Source organism: Schistocerca americana, chromosome 2 (assembly GCF_021461395.2).
Source record: "Schistocerca americana isolate TAMUIC-IGC-003095 chromosome 2, iqSchAmer2.1, whole genome shotgun sequence".
In the NCBI taxonomy this organism is placed as follows: domain Eukaryota; kingdom Metazoa; phylum Arthropoda; class Insecta; order Orthoptera; family Acrididae; genus Schistocerca; species Schistocerca americana.
In genome coordinates, this window is record NC_060120.1 from 573,803,023 (window position 1) to 573,829,726 (window position 26,704).

Below are 26,704 nucleotides of genomic sequence, written 5' to 3' on the forward strand. Positions count from 1 at the left end.
GGGGTCACCTGTGATATTCTGGTTACAATAGGTTACACAAGTCAATAAAATGTAAGGACTGTTCCTAAGTACATTGTTTTGTGTACATTATCAATCAGTTGCTCTATGTGACATGTTCAGTGGCTTCACATCATTGTTTCAGATATCCAGATATATTTTATTATGTGGCTGTTATATGAGAGGGGAACCAAAGCAAAGCATCATGGCTTCTGTGAAAAATGATTGTTTTCAGTACCTGGCTGATATCCTCACAAATGCAGGAGTCGAGCAATTGGGGAAATGTAAACTAGGATTTTTTTTTTTTTTCACCCATATTTGTGCCATCCCCATCTAATATCAAATTCTCAGCAGGCACCAATTCAAACAATAATAGAAGTGATGACATGTACCAACTGTAGAATATTGATGACAAAAGTATCAGTGTCATTTAAGGTAACTTAGCTGTTCTGAACTCAATGCTTGGCCTGAACACCACATTACTTTGCTAGACATCTACATCTACATTGTCTACATCTGTACTCTGAAAATCACTGAAGTGCATGGCAAAGAGTACTTTCATTTATTAGGACTTTTTCCTGTTCCATTTATCTATGGAATGCAGGAAAACTGATTGCTTTAACATCTCCGTGCAGACTGTGCTTAGTGTAATCTTGTTGTCAAGATCCATATGGCAGTGATACATAGGATGTTGTTTATATCCATAGGTTCATCACTTAAAGTTGATTGCAGAAATTTTCTAAGTAGGCTTTCACAGGTTAGATTGCATCTATCTTCAAGAGTTTCCCAGCTCACTTCTTTCAACATCTTTGTGACACTCTTCAATTGGTCAAATGGACTCATGACCATTCATGCATTTTATGATTAAATATCCCTTTTGGTCGTACTTATTAAGAGTCCCCCACATTTTAGAAATACTATATTGCAGTGCCTGTTTTTTCAGAAGTATGATGTATGCACGTCCGAAGGAACCGGCACTGTGGCAACTACAGCAATTATGAAATAAATTAAATGTATTCGTAGTTGTAAATATGGACAACCATCAGCTATATAACTGAATGATAACAACAAAAATTAGTGCTGGACTGGGACTTGAATCCGGTTTTCCTGCATATTGTGCCTTACCATCAGGCTATCCGAGCACGGCTCAAGGCTAGCTGTGTTTGTACAACCTGCATTCATACATTCTTTATGTATATCCTATACAGGGTAGGTATTTTAATTGAAAGTCACTTTCCCAGTGTCAGGGCATGAGTATGATACTGCTTGCATGTCCAAAAGAACATTGCATCATACCTCTGAAAAACACTGGTCCAGATACCAAAATTCATCTACTTACTTTTAGTGTCTAATTTCCTAATCTAATTCCATCAGCATCACATAACTGAATTTGACTGCATTCCATTACCTTTGTTTTTCAATGTTTGCTTGCCAATTGGTTGATAAGGGCCTGTATTCACAAACAGCAGCAATTTGTGTCAGTTTAAAACCTACTCTAAGTCTCCGTCACTCAGGGTCTTTTCATGACTACTGTTTTTATAGCATGTTACACGATTGCGAGTGATACACCATTCATTGTTGATACATTGGCCAGTCTGCATTGACACACCAACAGATCGAGCAACTTCATTCACAGTGTGGTCACATCCAAACATGTTAGCCTTTGTTTGCCATCCTGCCACATCTCCTTGTCAACCCATTTTACTATTCTGATTCCATATCACTGACTGGCACATACACACCTCTTCACAGCCATGAATTACATCGTTGGTGGATCATCACCAGACTACCTATTATCATTTCTACACCATTGACAGACTTCCAAAGTGGCTAGTATGCTCTTTGATGGAGACTAATATTTTGTCTGGTAAGTTCATTAATGATATCAAAAGGAAAATTGACCTGAGACTACTATAAAATTATGGACCATACTTATCTTCAGGAGATAAAATTCTCGGTACTGCTCATAGCCATACATTAAATTGTAAGCCACTAGCCAGACATTTGGAATTATTATTTTATTCTTCAAGAACAAATTAATAATCCTGAAAGCTAGGAATTTTCCTGTATTTTTAGAGATGTCTGACAACAACAGTAAGAATTTCACCTCTGGAAGGCAAGTGGCACCCTCCAATTAATTGTGTGTCATAATTTTATAAAATATATTAAACATGTCTGACTTTTTTATAATGGAAACTCCAGGTAGCATCATCATCACTGTGGGAAAAGATAGGTTGCTTCTTACCATAAAGAAGACATGTCAAGTTGCAGACAGGCACAATTAAAAGACATTTATATAATGCTTTCGGCTGCATCATTCATCAGCAGAAGAGAAATACACACTGTGGTGTGCTTGCTTGTGTGTATGAATGGTGTGTGTTTCTGTTTTGCCAATGAAGGCTGTGGCAGAAAGCTTTATGTAAGTGTCTTTTAATTGTGCCTACTTAACATGTCTTCTTTATGATAAATAGCAGTCTATATTTTCCTACTGTGTTAACTTATTTTATAGCCATACTCAAAACATTTGACACAAAATGAAGATTATTATCATTTTTTAAATGTTTCCTCTTACAGGTTTGTCTGACCTATCACCACCAGCAATTAGCCTGAAACAGTTGTATTCAGAGTCATTACCATTTGAGCCCATCTTGTTGATAACTTCCCCTGGAGCAGACCCTTCTGAAGAACTGCGTGAACTTGCCAGTGCAACTGTAGGAGAAGGAAAATACAAAGAAGTATGCCACTATATAGGCCTATTTCAGTTGGAAAATTTATTCAGTTTGTCATTCTGTTCTGTTGCTTATTTTTTTTAGATAATATTATATTGAAAGTTGCTGAAAATAATTTTTTAATGTAGTGTCTTATATTACTGTTTCTGAACAGTAATTACAATTTTCTGTGCTGGTTAATTTCACTACCTTCTCCAGATGGTGCTGTGTGCAAATGAACTGAATGTGGCTCTGGAGGCTCTTCAGATTGCTGCTGATCAGGGTAACTGGCTGTGCCTCAAGAACCTTCATCTGGCAACAGCCTGTCTACCTGATCTTGAGAAATATCTTAGAACAGTAAAGGGACATGAAAACTTTAGGTTATGGCTTTCAACAGAACAACACTTAAACTTTTCATCTGTCCTTGCCCAGTCCTGCCTAAAGATGACGTATGAGGTACGCAAAATTATAAATATGTCTACTTGTGTCTGTATATGTGTGGATGGATATGTGTGTGTGTGCGAGTGTATACCCGTCCTTTTTTCCCCCTAAGGTAAGTCTTTCTGCTCCCGGGATTGGAATGACTCCTTACCCTCTCCCTTAAAACCCACATCCTTTCGTCTTTCCCTCTCCTTCCCTCTTTCCTGATGAGGCAACAGTTTGTTGCGAAAGCTTGAATTTTGTGTGTATGTTTTTGTTTGTTTTTGTGTCTATCGACCTGCCAGCACTTTCGTTTGGTACGTCACATCATCTTTGTTTTTAGATATAAATTATAAATTTTGAATTACAAAAGTATTTGCTAAGTCATAAAGCTTGGGTTATTGTGGTAAAACAGGCAAAAGTAAATGTGAGTAAAAAGACATGTGGCAAAAAATAATTAATCTAATTCCTTAATATTTGACTATCTTTATAGATTATATTTACATCAGTGCGATAAGAGTTCCTATATCTCAGGGAGTCATGAAAGTGTCAGCATACATTAGTTAATGTGGATTAGATGGGTAGGTACTGTGAGCTTCATAAAAGGGCAGAGATTTTTGTTTGGATTGTTTTTAAAGGCTTCTCTGATTGTTGAGGATGAGGGCTTGTGGCACAGTCATTAAAGCTGTATCCATGTTGGAAACCTGACAAATTATCTGAAATACTTTTTTTTTTTTTTTTTATAATGACGATACATTCACTGGACTTTGGGAAATGTCTGGAGAATGCATTTGAAGTGGGGTAAAAAATTTTATAATTACATATAATAATTTGATAGCAGTAGAAACTGCTCATCAGATTAATTTGTTATAGGCATCGAGATTCCAAAATGAATTTTCACTCTGCCGTAGGGTATGCACTCATTTGAAACTTCCTGGTGGAATAAAACTGTATGTCAGACTGGTGCTCAAACACGAGACCTTTACCTTTTATGGGAAAATGCTCTATTGACTAAGCTATCCAAGCATGACTCATGACCCACCTTCACAGCTTTACTTCTACCAGTATCTCTTCTGCTACTTTCCAAACTTCACAGAAATTCTCCTGCACACCTTGCATTACTAGTACTCCTGGGAAAAAGGGTATTGAAGAGAAATACCTTAGTCATATACTAAAGGATTGTTATCAGAATGAGTTTTCGCTACGCGGTGGAGAAATCACTCACTTAAGACTTCCTGGCAGACTAAAACTGTGTACCAAACCAGGACTCAAATGTGCAACCTGGAAAGTAAAGCTTCAAAGGCAGATCATGAGTCATACGTGGCTAGTTCTGTCGGTATAGCATGCTTGCCAGCTAAAGAAAACATCTTGGGGATTAAGAAGGCACTTCAGGTGTACTTAATCTTTTTATTATCAAATTACAACCAGCTATGTGACAATGAGAACCATAATCTCACGTGAGAGCATGGTTTTCAGTGCCATGAAACTGCTAGTGGTCTGATGATAAAAATATTAAATATATCTGAAATGGCTTCTTAACTCCTAATGAGATGATTAGTCACAGCTGTGGTTGCCCTGTCTAACAGGTCTTCTCTAAAGGAAAAGATCCCTTGTTCAAATCTTGGTCTGTCACACAGTTTTAATCCGAGTGACACACACTTCCCTCCAGAGTGGAAATTCTTTCTGGAAAGAATCCGTTGTGCTCTGTCCAACCAATTTCTCTGCAATATTCTCTGCAATATCCATTCTTTGAGGAGTGCTAGTCCGCAAGGTATGCAGGTAAACTTCTGTGGAGCATGGAAGATAGGAGAAGAGGTATTGAAGAATGCAACATTCTTACCGTTGTTCAGGCCTTATATGGAGGTGGACTATGTAGGCTGCAAATTTTTGTGCTCCATTACTTATCTCTATTAACTGTTTGGTTCTACCACTTTGCGCTATCTTGAGGCAGTAGACTCTGCTCTCAAAGATGGCAAGTCCATCCCAGCTGGAAATCTCAAACACCGGCCACTACAAAATAAATTCAAGTACTGCTTCTTTATTGTGCATGTATTTTACCTCAAGACACACACACACTTACACACACTGCATTATATATGTACAGGGTGATTATAATTAAAGTTAAACTTTCAAATCGCTGTAGAAATAACACCACTGGTACTACATATGACAAATGAATCATACAACAATGCCTAAGGTGTACATTTGATGTTAAACAAACTGTACTAGTCAGTGTGCATGGGTATACAGGTGTGGTACTGTTAGTTACATGCCAAAAATCAGTTTTTAATTGTCCTGAGGCCAAAAAGCACATAAAAAGCATCACTCACATTGGCTTTCAATTGTTCTGGGGGCAAAAACTACACAAAAAGCATCAACCACATTGGTTTTTAATTGTCCTGATGCCAAAAACCACATAAAAAGCATCAATCACATTGGTTTTTAAGTATCCCGAGGCCAAAAACTGCACAAAAAGCGTCAAATTGGAGTATTAATTTCCATGTGACTGGTGGAAAACATGTTCAATATGCTGTCCACTGTTTTCTGCAACAAGTTGAAATCGAAAAACAGCATGATCCACAACTGATCGAAGCATTTCTGGGGTCATGTTCAGAATGTGTTGCACAATGTATGCCTTCAATGCAGCTAAGTTTGCAATCGGAACAGTGAACACAACATCTGAGATAGCCCCACTGCCAGAAGTCACATGGATTAAGCTCAGGTGAGCGGGACAGCCAGGCTGTTGGGAAATGGTGGCTGATAATTCTAGCATTTCTGAAATGGTGCTTCAGCAGCTGCTTAACTGGATTTGGAATGTGCAGAGGTGTGCTATATTGCATAAAAATGATCCCATCCACACATCCATGCTGTTGGAGATCTGGAATGATGTGGTTGTGCAAAAGACACTCATAGTGCTTACCAGTGATGGCACAGATAACAGGACCGGAAGTACCTGTCTCTTCGAAAAAATATGGCCCTATGATAAATGATGCTGTGCACCACACCGTGTCTTTTTCAGGATGAAGTGGTACTGCTTGATTTGCATGTGGATTTTTCGTTGCCCATATTCGACAATTCTGTCAGATGGAAGTGAGCTTTGTCCATCCACAAAGTCTTCCACGGCCAATATTGTCCACTTCCATGTGAGCAAGAAATTCTTTTGCTGGCAGGTCAACAGGAAGCAACTCCTGCACATGGTTAATTTTGAATGGGTAGCAAAGAAGGATGTTTTGCAGGTTTTTATACACAGTGCTCACGGGTATGTCCAATGCTCGGGCAATTCTCCATGCACTACACATTTGCACACCACCACTCATTTCCTCCTGCATTGCTGTGGCCATTTCTTCCACTGACGTTGAATCAATTCGTTTACTCCCTCTACCAGTTTGCACACCAAAAGAACTGGTCTTTTTGAATTTGCAAATCTCTTTCTCCAGACCCATGGCAGTCATCGGATCAAAGCCTTTTTTCAAACCCATCAGTGTCCGGAACTTCTGCAGAGTGATGTGTGCACTGTCATCATTCTTGTAGTACAGCTTTACAAGCAGGGTGTGATCCTGCATTGAGACAGTCATGGCGAATGTTGCAGATGTGAAAGGAGGAAAAGCTGTGTGCCCGGCGTGTTTATACCAATTTCAGTGGGTCGTGGGCATGACAGGTGTTTTCATTTACATATTCTAACACATACAACACCATCTATTGATCAATTTTCACGCTATTTTTTTTCTTCTGCCATATGTTTCCCCCTTCTCTGATAATATTATGTTGCAATTTGACGTCATTCTGACCAGTGGTGTTATTTCTACAGTGGTTTGAAAGTTCATCTTTAATTATAATCGCCCGCATCTCGTGGTCGTGCGGTAGCGTTCTCGCTTCCCACGCCCGGGTTCCCGGGTTCGATTCCCGGCGGGGTCAGGGATTTTCTCTGCCTCGTGATGGCTGGGTGTTGTGTGCTGTCCTTAGGTTAGTTAGATTTAAGTAGATCTAAGTTCTAGGGGACTTATGACCACAGCAGTTGAGTCCCATAGTGCTCAGAGCCATTTGAACTATTTTTTTTTAATTATAATCACCCTGTATATATGAAGGTAAATCATTGAGGGCAAGTCATTAGATAGCTCAGCTGCTAGAGCAAAAACCCGCGAAACGCGAAAGTCGCTGCTTCGAGTCCTTTTCTGGTACACAGTTTTAATTTGCCATGAAGCTTCAGAAAGTGCTATTGTTTCAGTCAATATTCTTGATATGTTCTGTAATCATGATTGAGGATTGTAGAATGTTACAGAAAACTACACTGCATTTTATAACAAAATTTTCAGTTTCTTTTAGATAACATCCTCTGAACAATGTACCTTTTTAGGCTGTAAATATAAGATTCTTCTGTATACAGTTTTCTTATCAAATCTGTTACTTTTGCTGAGTTCCCAATTTCACTGGAGTGGGCCACACTGGATCTACTGCTGTGCTTCAGTAAGTGCAGTGATAAGACAAACTGGTTAATACTTCTTTTGGTGCACAGGGTTTTTTTCATTGGACGTATTAATTATTAACGCTTTTGAGGTCTCCCAGGTTTCAAGAATGTTTACAGTCTTCATGTCCAAGTTAACAAAGGAGTCAGGAGCACTACAGCCTGTGACGTGATCTGTGGCAGAACTGCTGGGTTACCAGCATCTGGGCCATGGGCGTTTTCGTTCTTATGTTTAGCTAACACTAGCACAACCTCCACTTGTACAAACTGTACTATACGATCTCTTCAGCATATTATTTGCCTAGTATACTTTGTCTTTGTGTGCGTTCCTGAAAGGGAGAGGACTTTCTGCTGTATAAACTCTGCAGTATATCTGCATCGTTTAGTTAAAGCTCTATCATTTTGCCTTAATGTGGATAGCACAATACATGTTTTTGTGTGTTCGGGCACTGTTCTGATCTACTTTCTTTGTTTGTAACTTAGTAAGCTACCAGTTCCATTGGTCATTGTGCGCAATAAATTATAGTGGAATGAGACAGATTACAGAATGTTAACATATGTGTGTTATTCTATTTAACTGTGTTACTGTGTGTTTATATACTGTGTAAGTGTAAAGAAGGAATAATGACTTTTTTTGGTGGAGAGTAGGTGAGGGAGGGGGACCATAGATGAGTAGGCATACATGCATAGTACTCTGATGGAGAGTGATTGGAGGAAGGAGGTGATAGGCAAGAAGTGAAATGAAATTTATTTTATATAGTTCCTGGTTTCCAAATTTATCTGGTCATTGAGCAACTGTTTATTTTGTATTAATGTCTTGCATTCATGGAAATAAACAAGGAACTGTGGTGTACGAAATTGTGACACATTAAACATAAAAAAATGCATAGTTCTGCAAAGCAAAGTAAAATTAGACCACAGTTGTCAGCATCTAATGGAGAAAGAAACCAAAAACATGCCAGTAGATGGTATTTCCTGATGTAGTACTTAATTGTCTTTCTTGACACTAGGGTAGCACCTTTTGATATGAGTAAAAATTGCTTTTGTCAATAGTTGCACTTTTATTTTGTTACTGGGTGCAAGTTTTGATACAAAGTCCCATTAAGACCATAATTTAATCAAAAAAATTGTTGTAGAAAGTTAAAATAATTCATTAAGAAACATTTACAGTATATATTTTTGCTTTGCAATAGCAGATGTACGGTATAAAATGAGGGTTGAAACATACTCAGCCCCTTACCTCTGGCATGCAGCAGTCAAACTCGCATGCCCAAATAGGTGTGTCTTGTACTAGAACTACAGGCCAGTGTTATGCTTTAAGTTGTTGCATATTTGCAGCGAGATGTAACAAGAGTGCCCCCCCCCCCCCCCACCTGTGCGTACAGAGTTTTTCCTTTTTGCAAACAGTTCTAATGTAAAGAGATATCCAAAAAATAAAACTAGCAAAAAGATGAAATGTACAAAGATAAATAAAATCAAACAAGGAATAAAGCAGTTCCTACTGTAATAAAACATTAAAAACAGAATAATACATTTTGGTCACTATGCTTCCACTGTCGTGGAACATCCAGAATAACATCTTTCATTTCTTCCTGACGAGCTCATGAAAGGTGTTATTTATATAATTAGTACGTGGAGAATTTCCCATGGTAAGTGTGCTGGATTGACAGGATTGATATACAGATTTGGAGCAAAATGGGCAAGTACAGGACGCTACCAATGTGGGGCAGTGAGTTAGCATCTCCAGCTGCTGTGAAGGGGTCACCTGCTTTGCTGCAGTAGCTAGGTAGTGTCTTGGAAATCAAGAGGGAGGTGGGCAAGCAAGAATGTCAATGCCCAATAAACAGTTGAGGAGATCTAATGTGAAATGTCATTGTGTTCCAAGATTTTATTGGAAGATGTTGCTCTGATTTGTGAATTAATAAGACATGTTTACCCCATGTTGTAATTGTTGTGTGAGCAAAAAAAAAAAAAAAAAATACAGAAGATACAGGATAGAATAATGACAATGTTACGAAGAAGGTAGATTGCTATTCATCATATAGTGAAGATGTTGAGTCACAGACAGACACAGTAAAAAGACTGCTAAACAAATAAGCTTTTGGCTAAAAGACCTTCTTTTTGAGTAGACAACACACACACACACACACACACACACACACACACACACACACACACACACACGACAGGGTATACACTCGCACACACACACATTTTCCCCCTAAGGTAAGTCTTTCCGCTCCCAGGATTGGAATGACTCCTTACCCTCTCCCTTAAAACCCACATCCTTTCGTCTTTCCCTCTCCTTCCCTCTTTCCTGATGAGGCAACAGTTTGTTGCGAAAGCTTGTATTTTGTGTGTATGTTTGTGTTTGTTTCTGTGTCTTTCGACCTGCCAGCGCTTTCGTTTGGTAAGTCACATCATCTTTGTTTTTTGATAAGTCTATTATGATATACATGTCATTATGTAGTATAATCATTCTAGTATTACATTCCTAAATATTATATGTATGGATGGATGGTGAGTTTTACTTTTGTAGAAAATTTATATATTTGTGTAATGGGTTTATACAACAACGAAAACACTCAATTTTTGACAAAATAATTTAATTGGATAGATACAAAATCTACTCACCAGATGGCACCAGAACACACACATAAAAGAAGGTTGTAATTAGGCAAGCTTTTGGAGCCAGTGGCTTCTTTTTCAGGCAGAAGGGTTGAAGGGGAGGGAAGAGGGGTGAAAGTAAAGGATTGGAGAAGTCTAGGAAAAGGGGTAGGTTTTGGGAAAGTCACCCAGAACTGCTGGTCAGGGATGAGAAGAAAAGACTGTGGTTGGGGACTGCATCAGACAAGATTTGAAAACCTGGGAGCTTAAAGGTGGAAGACATGGTAGGTAATATGCAAGACAGAAATTACTGCTTAAACATCATGCATGAGTTAATAAAAGTGAAAAACTAATTGGATTTTATGCAACAGAGGTGGGAGGGGAGGCGGTGAAAAATAGATGGGTAAGACAATGAAAGATGTAGAAAACTAAAACGGAGTGAAGAAAAGAGTAGTTACTGGGAAGAAATGCTGAGATGGAAGAAATTAATCTAAATTAAGGCCAGCTGGGTGGTGAGAACCAAGGACATGTCGTAGTGCTAGTTCCCACCTGCAGAGTTCTGAGAAACTGGTGTCTGGGGAGAAGAATCCAGATGGCATGTGTGGTGAAACAAGCACTAATTTTGTAGAGCATTCTCTGCAACAGAATATTATGCGTTGCCAGTATACACCCTCTGCCTATTCTGATTCATTCTAATTGATAATTTGGTGGTAGTCATCCCAATGTAAAAGGCCAAACAGTGTTTACGTAACAGCAGAGTGTTTACATAACAGTTAGTATATGACATGTCATTTCACAGGTGACTCTCCCTTTGATAGTATATGTTTTGCCAGTTACAGGGCTGCTAGAGGGTGGGGGGGGGGGGGGGGGGTGCATAGGGCAAGTGTTGCAGCAGGGATGGTCACAGGGGTAGGAGCAATAGCGTAGGGAATTGGGTGCAGAAGGAGCATAGGGCCTCACAAGAATATTGCGGAGATTGGGAGGGTGACAAAAAGCTATTCTAGGAGTGGTGGGCAAGATTTCAGACAAATGGATCTCATTTCAGGTCATGATTTTAGGAAGTCATGGCCGTGTCAAAGTAGCTGATTAATACAGTCCATACCAGAATAATACTGAGTCACCAGTGGTGTGCTCTGAAGTTGTTTTTTGGAGGAATGAGCAGTACCAGGATTGGATGTGATGGCCCAGGAAATCTACTTTTGAACTAGGCTGGTGAGGTAGTTACATCAGTGAGGGCTGAGGTGAGAATGGTGGTGTATTATTGTAAGGAGTCTGCATCCAACAGAATACATTTGCCTTGAATGCCAAGACTGTATGTGAGGGAACATTTGACATGGAGAGGATGGCAATTGTCAAAATGTAAATACTGTTATTTATTGGTAGGCTTAATGTGGATGGAAGTGTGTAGCTGACATTTCCTCAGTCAGTGGCCACCTGATTCTGAACCTATGACATTCTTCTTACTCACCTTAATCAATTTTATACCTACCAACAACTATGACACTTTTAAGGGGCAGACTTACAAACAGATCAGGGGTATGACCTTGGGCATCAGGATGGTTCCTTCCTAATTGTCATGGGTTAGAGGGGGCTTTCCTGGGATCCATTAGTCTTCAGCCCCTAGTTTGGTTTAGATGCATTGATGACATCTTTTCCATATGGACTCATGGTGAGACTGACCTCTTAAATTTCCTGGAATCTCTGAATTCCATTCTCCCAATAAAATTTCCCATGGTTCCATCCTGAATTCTGCCAATTCCTTCTTATGTAAGCCTCTTGTCAGTCTTTGTTGTCATCTGTCTTGTTCAAATTATCATGTTTTCTGCCTTATATCCTAATCTGTTCATTTATTTACCTGTATCACCAAGATTATTCAACACTTTTCCCTTACATCTTTTCTACTACTGATTTCCATGCATGTAGACAGTTCCATTTTTATTTGCGTACAACAATTCCATTGTTATTTACAAATTTTCATATAGCAATTTATGGTTCATTACACTGCATGACCTTCTCCCGATCATCTTTCACTGATTTATTTGCAAATTTGACAGCTATTTTCTTTCCCGCCATCCACTTATCTCACTTATCTCATTTATATGTAATTCTTTCACATTTTTGTGCATTTGTTTTTTTTAACTTCTCTGATTGACTTTAACTGCCATCTCTTACATCACTTTAATTGCCAAGGTAAGTAGTTTTCATTTTCTCATATGACTTTCACTACCTGTTTACCCTGTTTTCATAAATTTTGTCTGCTTTCATGAGTTTCGCAATCAGTTTTTTTTCCTTTTTTCTTTTCCAATCATTTTTTTCATATCATATTGATCACCCAATCATTATTAACCATTGCCTGTTCTCATGATTTTTGTACGAATTTTTCTGATTTTTCCAAATTTTTTCCTTGGTTCTCTTCCATTTTTATAACTTTTCCACCCTCTGCTTATTTATTTATTCCTCATCTCCCATGATTTCTAACTCTCCAAACTGTCCTCTCTTGCCATGATGACCCTCATCTCATATTACACCTGTTCTTATGGAAAACATGCGTTTGCACTGTCGAAACTGAAGTCCCACATTCTGTTTCTTGAAACCTGCTTGTCCATTGGAGTTAGTCCAGAAGGTCTAATATTGAAAGTTCCTATTTCTGTATGTAATCCTACCCTACACTAGACTCTTTTACAATTTCAGATACAGCAATCTCTTGTTCTTACTCAGATAGTCTGTAACCTATATGACTCATCAGCCAATTTCTACTCCGCCAGACTTCTCTCCTACAAAATCCTGCAGCTATCTGCCCCTCATGTTTCCTTGGATGGTATCATCCACTAAGCCAACTTCAAACTGCAACAACATGCCAGACTTCACCTCAAAAAGCTTCTCCTAAACTACCTGAACAGTGGTGTTTCCCTTCCTGTCCCTCTGCAGCTCCCTAAACAGCCACTCCACCAACCACCACTCCTCTCCTATGAACCAAGCTTGGCCAACCATCTTAACATCCCACAGCCTTCACCACTGCCTCTCAGACCAAGAATAACCCATAATAACAAGAACCAGTCACAACAGTACAGTGTTCTTAACCTCTCATCTAAACACTCTCACCTCATGAATTATCTGTATTGTCTAAGGGTCTCACTTTCAGCTCTAAACCTCCATTTGATCATGCTGCTTTAGTGGAGGACCTACTCTCCTGCACATGTAATATTAATTGGAAACATCACTTTGCATCCGAGTCCCAAAACCTTTCTAACAGCAAACCTGACATTGAACCCTGCCTTGAACAGGTCAGGCCACAATCCCAACTTGACCCATCACCACTACTTAAAAATCATCCCTTCCAAGCCTTCCAAGAATTCCTCAGATCCCGTGTTGCTTCATAACCCTTCCTCAGGTACCTACAACATGACCCTAACCTGTCTACTGCAGAGCTCCAGGCTCTACATTCTCTAAAAGCTGATGACTCCATCATTATCCTCCAAGCAGACAAAGGATCTACCACTGTAGCACTTGACCAAAAGGAGTATGATAATGAAGGTCTACACCAGCTGTCTGACACCTCTACATACAGTGTCTGCCATCAAGATCCCATTCCTGTGATTCAAATTGACCTGCAGTCCTTCCTTAAAATGTCAGGCCCATCACAAGGACTAACATTTCAATCTATTGAACTTCTCACCCCTCCCAAACCATGCACCTCCACCTTTTACCCTCTGCCTAAGATCCACAAACCCAAGCATCCTGGCCGTCCTATAGTTCCTGGCTTCAAAGCACCCACTGAACATGTATCTGCCTTAGTTGATCAACACCTGCAACCCATAATACAAAGACTTCCCTCCTATATCAAAGATACCAACGTCTGAAATCTGTGCCCATCCCACTTCCACCACACACCTTGCTTGTCACCATTAATACCACCTCCTTCTATACCAACATCCCCCACGTATGTGGTCTGTCTGCCGTTGAACAATTCCTCAGTCAGTGCCCACCTGATTCCAAACCTATGACATTCTTCCTACTCACCTTAATCAATTTTATACTTACCAACAACTGCTTCACCTTTGAGAGACAGACTTACAAACAAATCAGGGGTATGGCTATGGGAACCAGGATGGCTCCTTCCTATGCCAACCTTTTCATTGGTTGCTCAGAGGGGGCTTTCCTGTAATACATAAATCTTCAGCCTCTGCTTTGGTTTAGATACGTTGATAACATTTGTACCATGTTGACTCATGGTGAGACTGACCTGTTAAAATTCCTGGAATCTCTGAATACCTTCACCCAGTTAAATTTCACATGGTCTTATTCTGAATCCCATGCCGCTTTCCTTGGTGTTGATCTTGTCCTCACTGAAGGCCAACTACACACTTCTGTCCATGTTAAACGTACCAACAAACAACAGTACTTAAATTTTGACAGTGGCCATGCTTTTCATGTCAAACATTCCCTCCCATGCTGCCTTGGCATTCAAAACAAATGTATTTTTTTAAGATGCAGACTCTTTACAGCAATACACCACCATTCTCATCTCACCCTTCACTGCACGTAATTACCTCACCAGCTTAGTTCAAAAGCAGATTTCCCTGGCCATCATATCCAATCTTGGTGGTGCTGGTCCCTCCAAGAATTTTTTAAATTTTTTTATAACCGATAATAATACATAAATATTCATCTTATTGACACAGAGATATTGATGAAATAATTAAGGCAGATTTTGACAACGTGCTGTTGATAAAATGATTGCTGACTGTAGACGAACTTCTACTGACACGGATGTAACACAGATTACAATGATGTTCTCGAAGTGAGTAACTCCTACAGGGTCAAAGAACTTTAGCAAAGATATTTACAGTGGTGTTGACTGTTGTATAGATGCTAACTATAAGACTTTGACACAAAGATGTTGACTGAATGATCGGTAGGTGCAGGCTGATGGACCTACTGTCCCATGGTTATATATGTAGATGACAGTATGAATGTCTAGTGAAATCAATAAATACATTTTAGTTCATAATAATATAAACCCCCCCACCCCCATGAACCATGGACCTTGCCATTGGTGGGGAGGCTTGCGTGCCTCAGCGATACAGATAGCCGTACCATAGGTGCAACCACAACAGAGGGGTATCTGTTGAGAGGCCAGACAAACGTGTGGTTCCTGAAGAGGGGCAGCAGCCTTTTCAGTAGTTGCAAGGGCAACAGTCTGGATGATTGACTGATCTGGCCTTGTAACAATAACCAAAACGGCCTTGCTGTGCTGGTACTGCGAACGGCTGAAAGCAAGGGAAAACTACAGCTGTAATTTTTCCTGAGGGCATGCAGCTTTACTGTATGATTAAATGATGATGGCGTCCTCTTGGGTAAAATATTCAGGAGGTAAAATAGTCCCTCATTTGGATCTCCGGGCGGGGACTACTCTAGAGGACGTTGTTATCAGGAGAAAGAAAACTGGTGTTCTACGGATCGGAGCGTGGAATGTCAGATCCCTTAATCAGACAGGTAGGTTAGAAAATTTAAAAAGGGAAATGGATAGGTTGAAGTTAGATATAGTGGGAATTAGTGAAGTTCGGTGGCAGGAGGAACAAGACTTCTGGTCAGGTGACTACAGGTTTATAAACACAAAATCAAATAGGGGTAATGCAGGAGTAGGTTTAATAATGAATAGGAAAATAGGAATGCGGGTAAGCTACTACAAACAGCATAGTGAACGCATTATTGTGGCCAAGATAGATACGAAGCCCACACCTACTACAGTAGTACAAGTTTATATGCCAACTAGCTCTGCAGATGATGAAGAAATTGAAGAAATGTATGATGAAATAAAAGAAATTATTCAGATAGTGAAGGGAGACGAAAATTTAATAGTCATGGGTGACTGGAATTCGAGTGTAGGAAAAGGGAGAGAAGGAACATAGTCAGTGAATATGGATTGGGGCTAAGAAATGAAAGAGGAAGCCGCAAGAACCCTGGAGATACTAAAAGGTATCAGATAGATTATATAATGGTAAGACAGATATTTAGGAACCAGGTTTTAAATTGTAAGACATTTCCAGGGGCAGATGTGGACTCTGACCACAATCTATTGGTTATGACCTGTAGATTAAAACTGAAGAAACTGCAAAAAGGTGATGGGACCTGGATAAACTGAAAGAACCAGAGGTTGTACAGAGTTTCAGGGAGAGCATAAGGGAACAATTGACAGGAATGGGGGAAAGAAATACAGTAGAAGAAGAATGGGTAGCTTTGAGGGATGAAGTAGTGAAGGCAGCAGAGGATCAAGTAGGTAAAAAGATGAGGGCCAGTAGAAATCCTTGGGTAACAGAAGAAATATTGAATTTAATTGATGAAAGGAGAAAATATAAAAATGCAGTAAATGAAGCAGGCAAAAAGGAATACAAACGTCTCAAAAATGAGATCGACAGGAAGTGCAAAATGGCTAAGCAGGGATGGCTAGAGGATAAATGTAAGGATGTAGAGGCTTATCTCACTAGGAGTAAGATAGATACTGCCTACATAAAAATTAAAGAGACCTTTGGAGAAAAGAGAACAACTTATATGAATATCAAGAGCTCAGATGGAAACCCAGTTCTAAGCAAAGAAGGGAAAGCAGAAAGGTGGAAGGAGTATATAGAGGGTGTATACAAGGGCGATGTACTTGAGGACAATATTATGAAAATGGACGAAGATGTAGGTGAAGATGAAATGGGAGATATGATACTGCGTGAAGAGTTTGACAGAGCACTGAAATACCTGAGTCGAAACGAGGCCCCCGGAGTAGACAACATTCCATTGGAACTACTGACGGCCTTGGGAGAGCCAGTCCTGACAAAACTCTACCATCTGGTGAGCAAGATGTATGAAACAGGCGAAATACCGTCAGACTTCAAGAAGAATATAATAATTCCAATTCCAAAGAAAGCAGGTGTTGACAGATGTGAAAATTACCGAACTATCAGTTTAATAAGTCACAGCTGCAAAATACTAACATGAATTCTTTATAGACGAATGGAAAAACTAGTAGAAGCCAACCTCGGGGAAGATCAGTTTGGATTCCGTAGAAACACTGGAACACGTGAGGCAATACTGACCTTACGACTTACCTTAGAAGAAAGATTAAGGAAAGGCAAACCTATGTTTCTAGCATTTGTAGACTTAGAGAAAGCTTTTGACAATGTTGACTGGAATACTCTCTTTCAAATTCTAAAGGTGGCAGGGGTAAAATACAGGGAGCGAAAGGCTATTTACAATTTGTACAGAAACCAGATGGCAGTTATAAGAGTCGAGGGACATGAAAGGGAAGCAGTGGTTGGGAAGGGAGTAAGACGGGGTTGTAGCCTCTCCCCGATGTTGTTCAATCTGTATATTGAGCAAGCAGTAAAGGAAACAAAAGAAAAATTCGGAGTAGGTATTAAAATCATTGGAGAAGAAATAAAAACTTTGAGGATCGCCGATGACATTGTAATTCTGTCGGAGACAGCAAAGGACTTGTAAGAGCAGTTGAATGGAATGGACAGTGTCTTGAAAGGAGGATATAAGATGAACATCAACAAAAGCAAAATGAGGATAATGGAATGTAGTCGAATTAAGTCGGGTGATGTTGAGGGAATTAGATTAGGAAATGAGACACTTAAAGTAGTAAAGGAGTTTTGCTATTTGGGGAGCAAAATAACTGATGATGGTCGAAGTAGAGAGGATATAAAATGTAGACTGGCAATGACAAGGAAAGCGTTTCTGAAGAAGAGAAATTTGTTAACATCGAGTATAGATTTAAGTGTCAGGAAGTCATTTCTGAAAGTATTTGTATGGAGTGTAGCCATGTATGGAAGTGAAACATGGACGATAAATAGTTTGGACAAGAAGAGAATAGAAGCATTCGAAATGTGGTGCTACAGAAGAATGCTGAAGATTAGATGGGTAGATCACATAACTAATGAGGAAGTATTGAATAGGATTCGGGAGAAGAGAAGTTTGTGGCACAACTTGACCAGAAGACGGGATCGGTTGGTAGGACATGTTCTGAGGCATCAAGGGATCACCAATTTAGTATTGGAGGGCAGCGTGGAGGGTAAAAATCGTAGAGGGAGACCAAGAGATGAATACACTAAGCAGATTCAGAAGGATGTAGATTGCAGTAGGTACTGGGAGATGAAGAAGCTTACACAGGATAGAGTAGCATGGAGAGCTGCATCAAACCAGTCTCAGGACTGAAGACCACAACAACAACAATAATATAAAGCTCAGATTTAGTATTGATGTCATTCTAGTGAATCAAATAATGATTTGGTCCACCATATAGGAAGTAATTATAAAATTAACAAAGTTAATTTAACTGTTTGTTAACACTATGTACACATTTGCTGGGATTTTTAAATAATTTTTTAAATATAAAGTTTTTGGGAAAAATAAAATGTTAACTAAAAAGAGCAACTGAAGGGCTTTTGAATCAGGTACATTATTTTATATACAATTATATAGTTGCTCATTGGAAATCTCAACTCCACATGTTCTGTAGAGACAGAAATTGCTAATGACCCCTTTAAATAATATGTCTGTAGAAAAACTAATTATTACATTGCTAGAAATCTCATGGTTACTCCATAGACAAAACTATGAACTTTGGACCAATTAATAAAATATTCATTTGAAATAACAGTAAAAACAAAATTAAGGAGTAAAATTGTAGCAAGTGGAGCCACCCTCATCCTGTTACCTTTCAATGTACAGTATATACATATATTTTCATTTAAGATGTACCTATCCCAGCACAGCAGATTGGGAAAATAATTCTTTAAGAAGCAACTGAGTGATAAATCACGGTGTAGCTAGGCAAAAGGTAATGTGTATGAGCAACTACAGAAATCTGTAGTGTTGATATTTTGATTGTTTGGTTATTAATATTCCAGTTAATTCTAGTTTGAGGTTCTTCCATGAAGAAAACACAATGATCTGTCAGGCAAACACAGTTATTAGTCATGAGCTGTAGGTCTTTCACCTCATTGATCATTTACCAGACAAGATGGTCAATATTGCTAATCTCAAGGGAGAGAGTGACAGAGATATGCATGCGAACAGTGTAGTGAGAAGCAGGTATTATGTAGTCATCAACTGAATAAGGTGCACTTTATGTCTTTATTCATCACTTCTGATCATTAAGCCTCTCGGGACTCCACAAGACACAGAACACTCTTGTGCACAATATGAACTAGGAATACAAGAGGATCTGTCATTGCTGCTACATGCATATATAGGCACAGGCCACCAGTAGATCACATGGTGGAGACCATGCCATGTTCACAATTCCTATTGGCAGCGTCTAATGACTGGCCCGCACTAATACAATTGGCAGGTGATTTGAGTATACATGCATGGCAACCCACACTCAGTACACTCATGCTCATGTTTACTAGTAGCAGGATACAGCACATATCTCTCTCTCATGTGAAGTGGTGCCCAGTCAATGGAGGAGGGCGCCTGCAGCGCAAAGAGAGAAACATCCATTGGATACAGAGCAGTGGCAGCTGGTGCCAACAGAGGTGATAGGATGATGTGCCGGGCAGGCACCTAAGCATAAGGCTGGAATGTTTAGGCACACCCAAGAGCAGTGGTCCCATGTGGTGCCCGACAAGAGCACGGGATAGGAGGGTGCTATCACCATCTCTGCATCATTATCAGTGGGCAGGTCCCTGGATGGAGGACACAATGCTGGACCCACCAGAGATGATGGCTGAGGCAATGATGACAAGGGGACCAGTGGAGGCAGCCCGACCGGAACAGCAGGGTGCAGCAACAGACCTGAGGCCAGAGATGGACTGACACCGAATGCTGTGAAGTAGGCAGCCAGTGGGGCAGGGGCACCTCAATGGCAGGTGACAACAGGATCGAGGCAACAAGCAGTGGAGCAGACTGCAGCAATGGGGGCTGCACTTGCAAGCTGGTAGCTTCTGGTGGCTAGCAGCGCCACAATCGATCAAAGTGGTGCACCACCAGCCCGTCAACCATACTGATATCACAAAGATGACATCCCTGGTGGCAGACAACAGTGGCCAGTATCCACTTGGGATACCCACAGGTGTGATACTGGTGCTTAGCGGCTGGATGAATCTGATTGCAGCAGGTGCAGTGCAGGCCACAGAAGGTGGAGTAGCATGTGTGGCTGCCAGTTGTGAAATATCTCAGCCGTGCTCCACTCCCCCATCAAACTATTTCATTTAGGACTTGAACATACAATCGAATTGTTCCACCTTGCCATTTGATTGAGGGTGGAATAACAGAGCCATAACATGACAAATGCTGTGACAGGAACAAAACAATTGAAATGTGGAAACTAACTGGGGCCCATTATCAGAAACTAAGGTACAAGGCAGCCCCTCAATAGAAAAAAAAACAACAACCTCAAAAGTATATGAAATGTGACCTGAGCCGATGTCAACACACACTTGAGAATGTAAGAAAACTGGAAAAATACATCAACAACTAAGAGCCAATAGAAATTCAAGAAAGAGCCCACAAAGTTGACATGAATGTGTTCCCATGGCTGCCATGGAGTGAGCCAGGGTTACAGAGATGCATTGGGAGCTGCCTGCTGTCAGACACACTGCTCACAAGGCCAAAAATCATGTCTACTAAACTCCACAATGGCCCTGGTAGAGAAGGCATAGAACCTCATGCTGTAAAGTGGTGGGAATGACTACTCCGTGACAGAGGTCTTCTGTGGACAACAGCAAAACACCATCAGAAACAGAGAGACGACACCATAAGAAAAAGTAATTGTGCAACCATAAGGAAAAGCAAATGTGCAGAGGGTCCGGAGCATGACCCAGCAGTTTATCTGGCCAGTCCTGTTGAACAAACCAAACCACCTGACAAAGAATCCAGCAGCACTGCCAGTTGCTATGTGCAACCTCATAATTGGGAAACTCTTGATTGGGGCCAGTGTTTCAGTATCAAGATAGAAGCGAAGCAGTTTTTCTTGACCAAAGTCAGGATCTTGACCCACAGGAAGGTGGGACAAGGGGTCCACATTGGATTGTTTAGATGTAGGTCGAAAATGGATTCCATAATTGTAGCAAGACAAGAACAGCATCCAGTGTTGTTGGTGGTGTGCTGCCTTGTCAGGTAAGGAAGTGTCAGGGTTAGACAGGAAAATCAAGGGTTTATGGTCCGTTATAAGGTGAGCCATACAAGAAAAACATGAAATTTTGTGAGAGTATTGATGATGGCAAGAGCCTCTTTTTCCACCTGAGAGTAATGCTGTGGGCTGAAGTGAGAGATTTAGAGGCAAAAGCAAAAGGTCGTTCAGAGCCATCAGCATATCAGTGCGCTATGATCCTGCTGAGGCCATACTGTGTGGCATCAGTCACCAAAATTATGTGCTTGTAAGGACAGAATGTAGCTAAACAAGGGGCTAAGAGTAGTTTGGATTTCAACATTTGAAAAGCTTTTTTGCCATCTGGGTTTCAGTACAAAGGTACATTCTTGTGTAACAAGGCATGCAATGGGTGGGCCAATGTGGCCGCTTCTGACAGAAATTTATGGTAGTAGGTTGTCTTTCCTAGGACAACCTGAAGCTCCTTCATAGATGAGGAGCTAGGCATAGACGTAACAGCAGAGATGTGGTCTGACAGAGGGCAAACCCCATTCCACGAGACCTCGAACACCAAAGAAACAATAGATGGTTGTACCGTAAGCCTGCAGACTATATAACAGAAAACAAAGTGCGAAATTTTTTTTAAACAATATCATCTAGATAGTTAATGCAACCCAGGACAGTCATAGTCAGTAGTGCTAAAAATCATTGGAAAATGTCAGGGGCACTAGCCACACCAAAAGTAAGGTGCAAATATTGATAGAGACCAAAAAGAGTATTCAAAACCACAATTTGCCAAAACTCTTTATCCACAGGAACCTGCAGATATGCTTCAGAAAATTTAATTTTATAAAGGCACTGGCCATCCAATAGTTCTTCCTCAGGTGGGAGAGGATACATATCCACAATCAACAGTGCATTGACAGTAGTACTGATGTCGCCACAGAGGCAAGGTTCCTCCTATGGCTTCTGAATTACAACCAACGGAGATGACCATTCACTGGTCATAACAGGTTGCACCACCCCTAGAGATTGAAGTCTGTCCAATCCTGCTTTCACTTGTTCTCTCAGAGCGACAGGAATAGGACATGCACAACAAAAATGAGGCTGAGCCATGGATTTCAAAGAAATATGAACAGAAAAATTTGTAGCACACCCTGTACCTTATAAAAACAAGTCTGGAAACTCCTCATACAGTGTTTCCAGTTGTGAATACAGTACCTGATGGGACACAAGGTGAACTGCATTGGTAATAGAAAATCCAAAGGCATGAAATGTGCCATCCCAAACAAGTTGTCAACACCATCTTCAGCAACCAACAAAAGTGTAGTGGAACAAACCACTGACTTGTAAGAGGCAGATGCCATAAATTGTCTGGACAGCACAATGTTCTGTTGATTATAACTAACCAGCTTACTCATGACCGATGTCAGCTGCAGTGAGCCTAAACTCACATAGGTCTGAGAATTAAATAACATCACTGCAGCACCTGTGTCAACTTGTAGCTGGATCACTTGGCAAAAAACACTTAACTCAGTAAACAGCTTGGGAGAAGTCACAAGCATTGGAATCAGACTGTTTACATCCATGTCCATATCCTGAGCAGCCTTCAGCAAACAACACACGGATGCAATGTGGCCTTTTGTGTGGCAAGCATTGCAAGCAGTCCAGCACTTAGGGCCTTTTGTGCTGGACAAGATAGAAATGGAGAATGCTGATGCTGGTGCTGTGGTGTTTGCTGCTGCTTGGCACAGACTTGGTCAGCTCAACACTGGGCTCGCATGTTTACCATTTCTGCTCCCTTGTGCATGCTGTCTGTTGTCCTAGTGGGCACATTGGTGACACTAATGCCACATCAATTTGGTCATGTGCTGCCTGAGAAACTTCAGAAGACTGGGGGAGGAGTTCACAGTATAGAGCTTCTGGAACACTTCCTTGTCTGGAGCTAAACAGATAATTGTGTCACACACGATGGGCATCATGGTGTCATTATGGGCATCAGTAACGAACTGACACTTACAGCTAAGGCTGTGAAGTTTGGCTGCCCAGTGCCAGTATGTCTGGTTTTGTTTATTAAGGCATCAGTAGAATTCATCTCGTGCTGCTATGACATGCATTTGCTTATAGTAGTAGTTGGACAATAAACTGCTCATGTGATCAAAAGTAAGAGCTGCTGGTTCTTGTCAAGTGGCAAGCTGACACAGTAAGTGATACGCCTTAGGTGGAATCCACGAGAAGAATAAGGTTTTGCACAAATTTGAGTCTGTTACACCAAAAGCCAAAAAAATGTTCGAGTTCTTTTTCATAAGCTTGCCAATCCTTGGCTCAATCATTATATGGAGGGCCAGTGGAATGGTACCCTGTCTGTTGATGGAAGCCAACAAAGTGGTCACAGCTGAAGGAAGCTGTTCAATCAGGACCAGTAGCATGGCATCCATAATGAATAAATGTGATGAAACTACACTTAAATATTGCACATGTGGAACCTGTTCCAAACTTGTTGGCAATCATGTAGTAACAAAGCAGTACACAAACCGATCCAAGTCACACAAACATGGATTCATTCATAACCTCTTAACATTAAGATTCTCGGAACTCCAGAAGACAGAAACGTATGTGTGCATGATACAAACTAGAAATAAAGCAGAAGGTTCAGTCAGTGCTGCTCCATGCTTATATAGGTGTGAGTTGCCAGGTGACAGTGTGGCGGGGACCATCCCATGTGCACGCTTCTTACTGGTGGCCTCTAGTGGTTGGCCCGCGCACATACAGTTGACAGGTGATTGAGCACACACATGCAGTGACCCACAGTCAATGCACTCACACTCTTACTTGCATGCATTAGTAGCAGGATACATAAAGGAATATTTGTATTTGGAGGAAGATTTAAGAAATCGTGGGCATGAAATATGTGCTATGACAATAGGACTGTATTTATTTGAGAGCATAGCGTTCGGAAGGAGATAGGTTCTGGCTGCAAGAACTTGAAAAAGCTGTTCAGGACCAGAGTGCCAATGTTCGGGCCCATGGTTAAAACATAACAAAATCTTTCAATATACAGTTTGTAATAATGCATATATAACAATTGTTCAAAATCATAATTACATGTTTTTAATAAATTCCTGGCTTGTTTTTTATTAGTCTCCACAAGGTCTGAAGCGTAACATTCAAAGAACATTGGCAACATGGGGTCCGGAATTCTTTTCTGGGCCTTCTGGGAACCATGCAGCAAACAATCGAACTTTACGTACAGGAGCCCTATTTGTGTTGGCATGGTTTCATGCAATAATTCAGGAAAGACGCAGTTTCATTCCTCAGGGATGGACTTCCTATTATGAATTTGGTGATGCTGACCTACGTGTTGCCACTGACATGATAGATCGTCTCTGTCAGGCAGGTGAGTTGACAATGCATAGTGTAATGTATATTTTTGAAACAGATGTTATTTAATTTCCTAATCAATTCACAAAACAATTTACATTTTGTGAATGCCACCATTCACACCGTTGACATATTAACAGTGTAAAATTAATTTCTTACACTATAATTGGCAATGAATTTTCTTTTAATCTGTAATTACATTTGTTTTTCTAGCATTGTAAATTATTATCCAGCATATATTATGATGCATGCCTTCTTAAATTAAGAAACGTTTTTTCATTCAGGTTACTCCATTACCATACAGAACTTATATTTTGTAGATAATGTTTTTAGTTTTGCTTTGAAAGAGCAGATCGTATCTGTGTCTTCTGTATGTTGTGGTGATTTGTTATATAATTTGATGACATTGTACAGTAAACTTTTCTAAGTTTTAACTTTATTTTTTTCTGTGTGTATGAAAATTATAGCCATTCTAGTTTCATAATTATCTGCTAAACAGTTTTGGCATAGTAGTTTTTTTTTTTTTTTTTTACTTACAAATGACATTCTGAAAAATGTATTCACAAGGAACAGTTAAGATTTCCAGCCTTTCAAAACATTTTAATGCGGAGAACTGTGCTGCCACTCTTGGTTATTGTATATATTGCTCTTTGCTGTGATCTGAATGTATTTTGTATATTTTTACTATTCACTTCCACAAAAATAATGTGAACATGATACTAAGAAATGTGTATAGCGATACACTTTGTGGCTTTGTTGTACGTCAATCAGGGAGTGGATTATTCATGCCTGTGCCCAAATACCTGTACATGTATTGGTTAAAGTGCACCAGGAATGGAGTATACAAGTAGCAACAACCCTGCAACAAGACACCATTGTTTTTGTCATGTAATTATCTGTCAGTTTGATATGTCACATGATAATCTTTCCATAGCGGAATTATGTGGTAAATCCAAGATGATAGCTTCCAGAATCAATGCCATGTTGGTAACGTAGCCTCACAGTCTTTCCCCTCTCCCAAATGATACTACCTGACTTTAAATTTCTGTTTATCTGCATGTTTTTGTATTAGAAGTGTGGCTCCAAACCTATGGATCATCTTGCAGATCCGTAGTGGGAAATTTGAAATAGTTATGAGATACATGGATTCCTTATTACGCTATCTGTAATACAGAAAAGTAGTATTTAATAACCTTTGGTGATTTTATTTTAGATATCTGAAGAATGCTGATGTGAAAAATGATCTCAAACCTTATTTAGCTCCTGTACTTTGATCTCAGTACTTGACTTTCTAACAGAGATGGATAAAGGCAGTAGAACTGTAACTGATAGTGATTTCTTTGATGAAGTTCAAAACAAGAAAATAACCCAGTAATAAATTCTCTCTCTGATCATAGTGCATAGTAAGTTGGGATAAACAAGTAGTATCTTACAATATCAATTCCCTTCGGTGGTAATCAGTTAGAATAATTAGTGACTCCTGGACAAACATCTTAACAGTATTAAATTTCGGGAATGCAGCCGCATAAATTCTGCTTCTTCTTCTAATATTTCGGCTGTATATCTTTCAGCCATCTTCAGAGAGAGCCGTACGACTGACGCTCCAGCGCTCGCTCCATCCTTTTAAACTCGCGGACCGCGCCACTGCGCATGCGGCCACAGATGAACAAGGCGCCAGTGATGTTGATCGGCGGCAAAGACGTAACATATGCACGAGTTACGTCTGTGGCTGCGCATTCGATCCATGCTGGGAGATCGATGTATTACTGGGAGCTGAACTGTAGCGACGTCTTTGTAGGTTCAATATTGAAAGTGCCGGATTCCATGATCTATCTAATGTGAAACCGCTGTCTCTATTAATTAAATTCTTCGCCAAGCGGATTTCAATGGCCTCTTTTACTACGGAGTCCCAGAAAGATGAAACAGAAGTCAGAATTTCGACATTTTCATATACCATAGAGTGACCTGAATCAATACAATGCTCTGCCACGGCCGATTTACTGGGTTGTAAGAGCCGAGTGTACCTGCGATGTTCCGTACACCTCT

The 26,704-nt window shown here is 40.1% G+C and overlaps 1 protein-coding gene across 1 annotated transcript in view; it reads left to right on the forward strand.

The window, feature by feature from the left end:
- LOC124594191 (cytoplasmic dynein 2 heavy chain 1) overlaps nt 1-26,704 on the forward strand; it is a 786,854-nt gene that overhangs the window by 688,869 nt on the left and 71,281 nt on the right. The window contains exons 63-65 of the mRNA XM_047132551.1: nt 2,572-2,732; nt 2,925-3,161; nt 24,419-24,674. Coding sequence (XP_046988507.1) covers nt 2,572-2,732; nt 2,925-3,161; nt 24,419-24,674 — 654 coding nt within the window. The remainder of the gene's footprint in view (nt 1-2,571; nt 2,733-2,924; nt 3,162-24,418; nt 24,675-26,704) is intronic.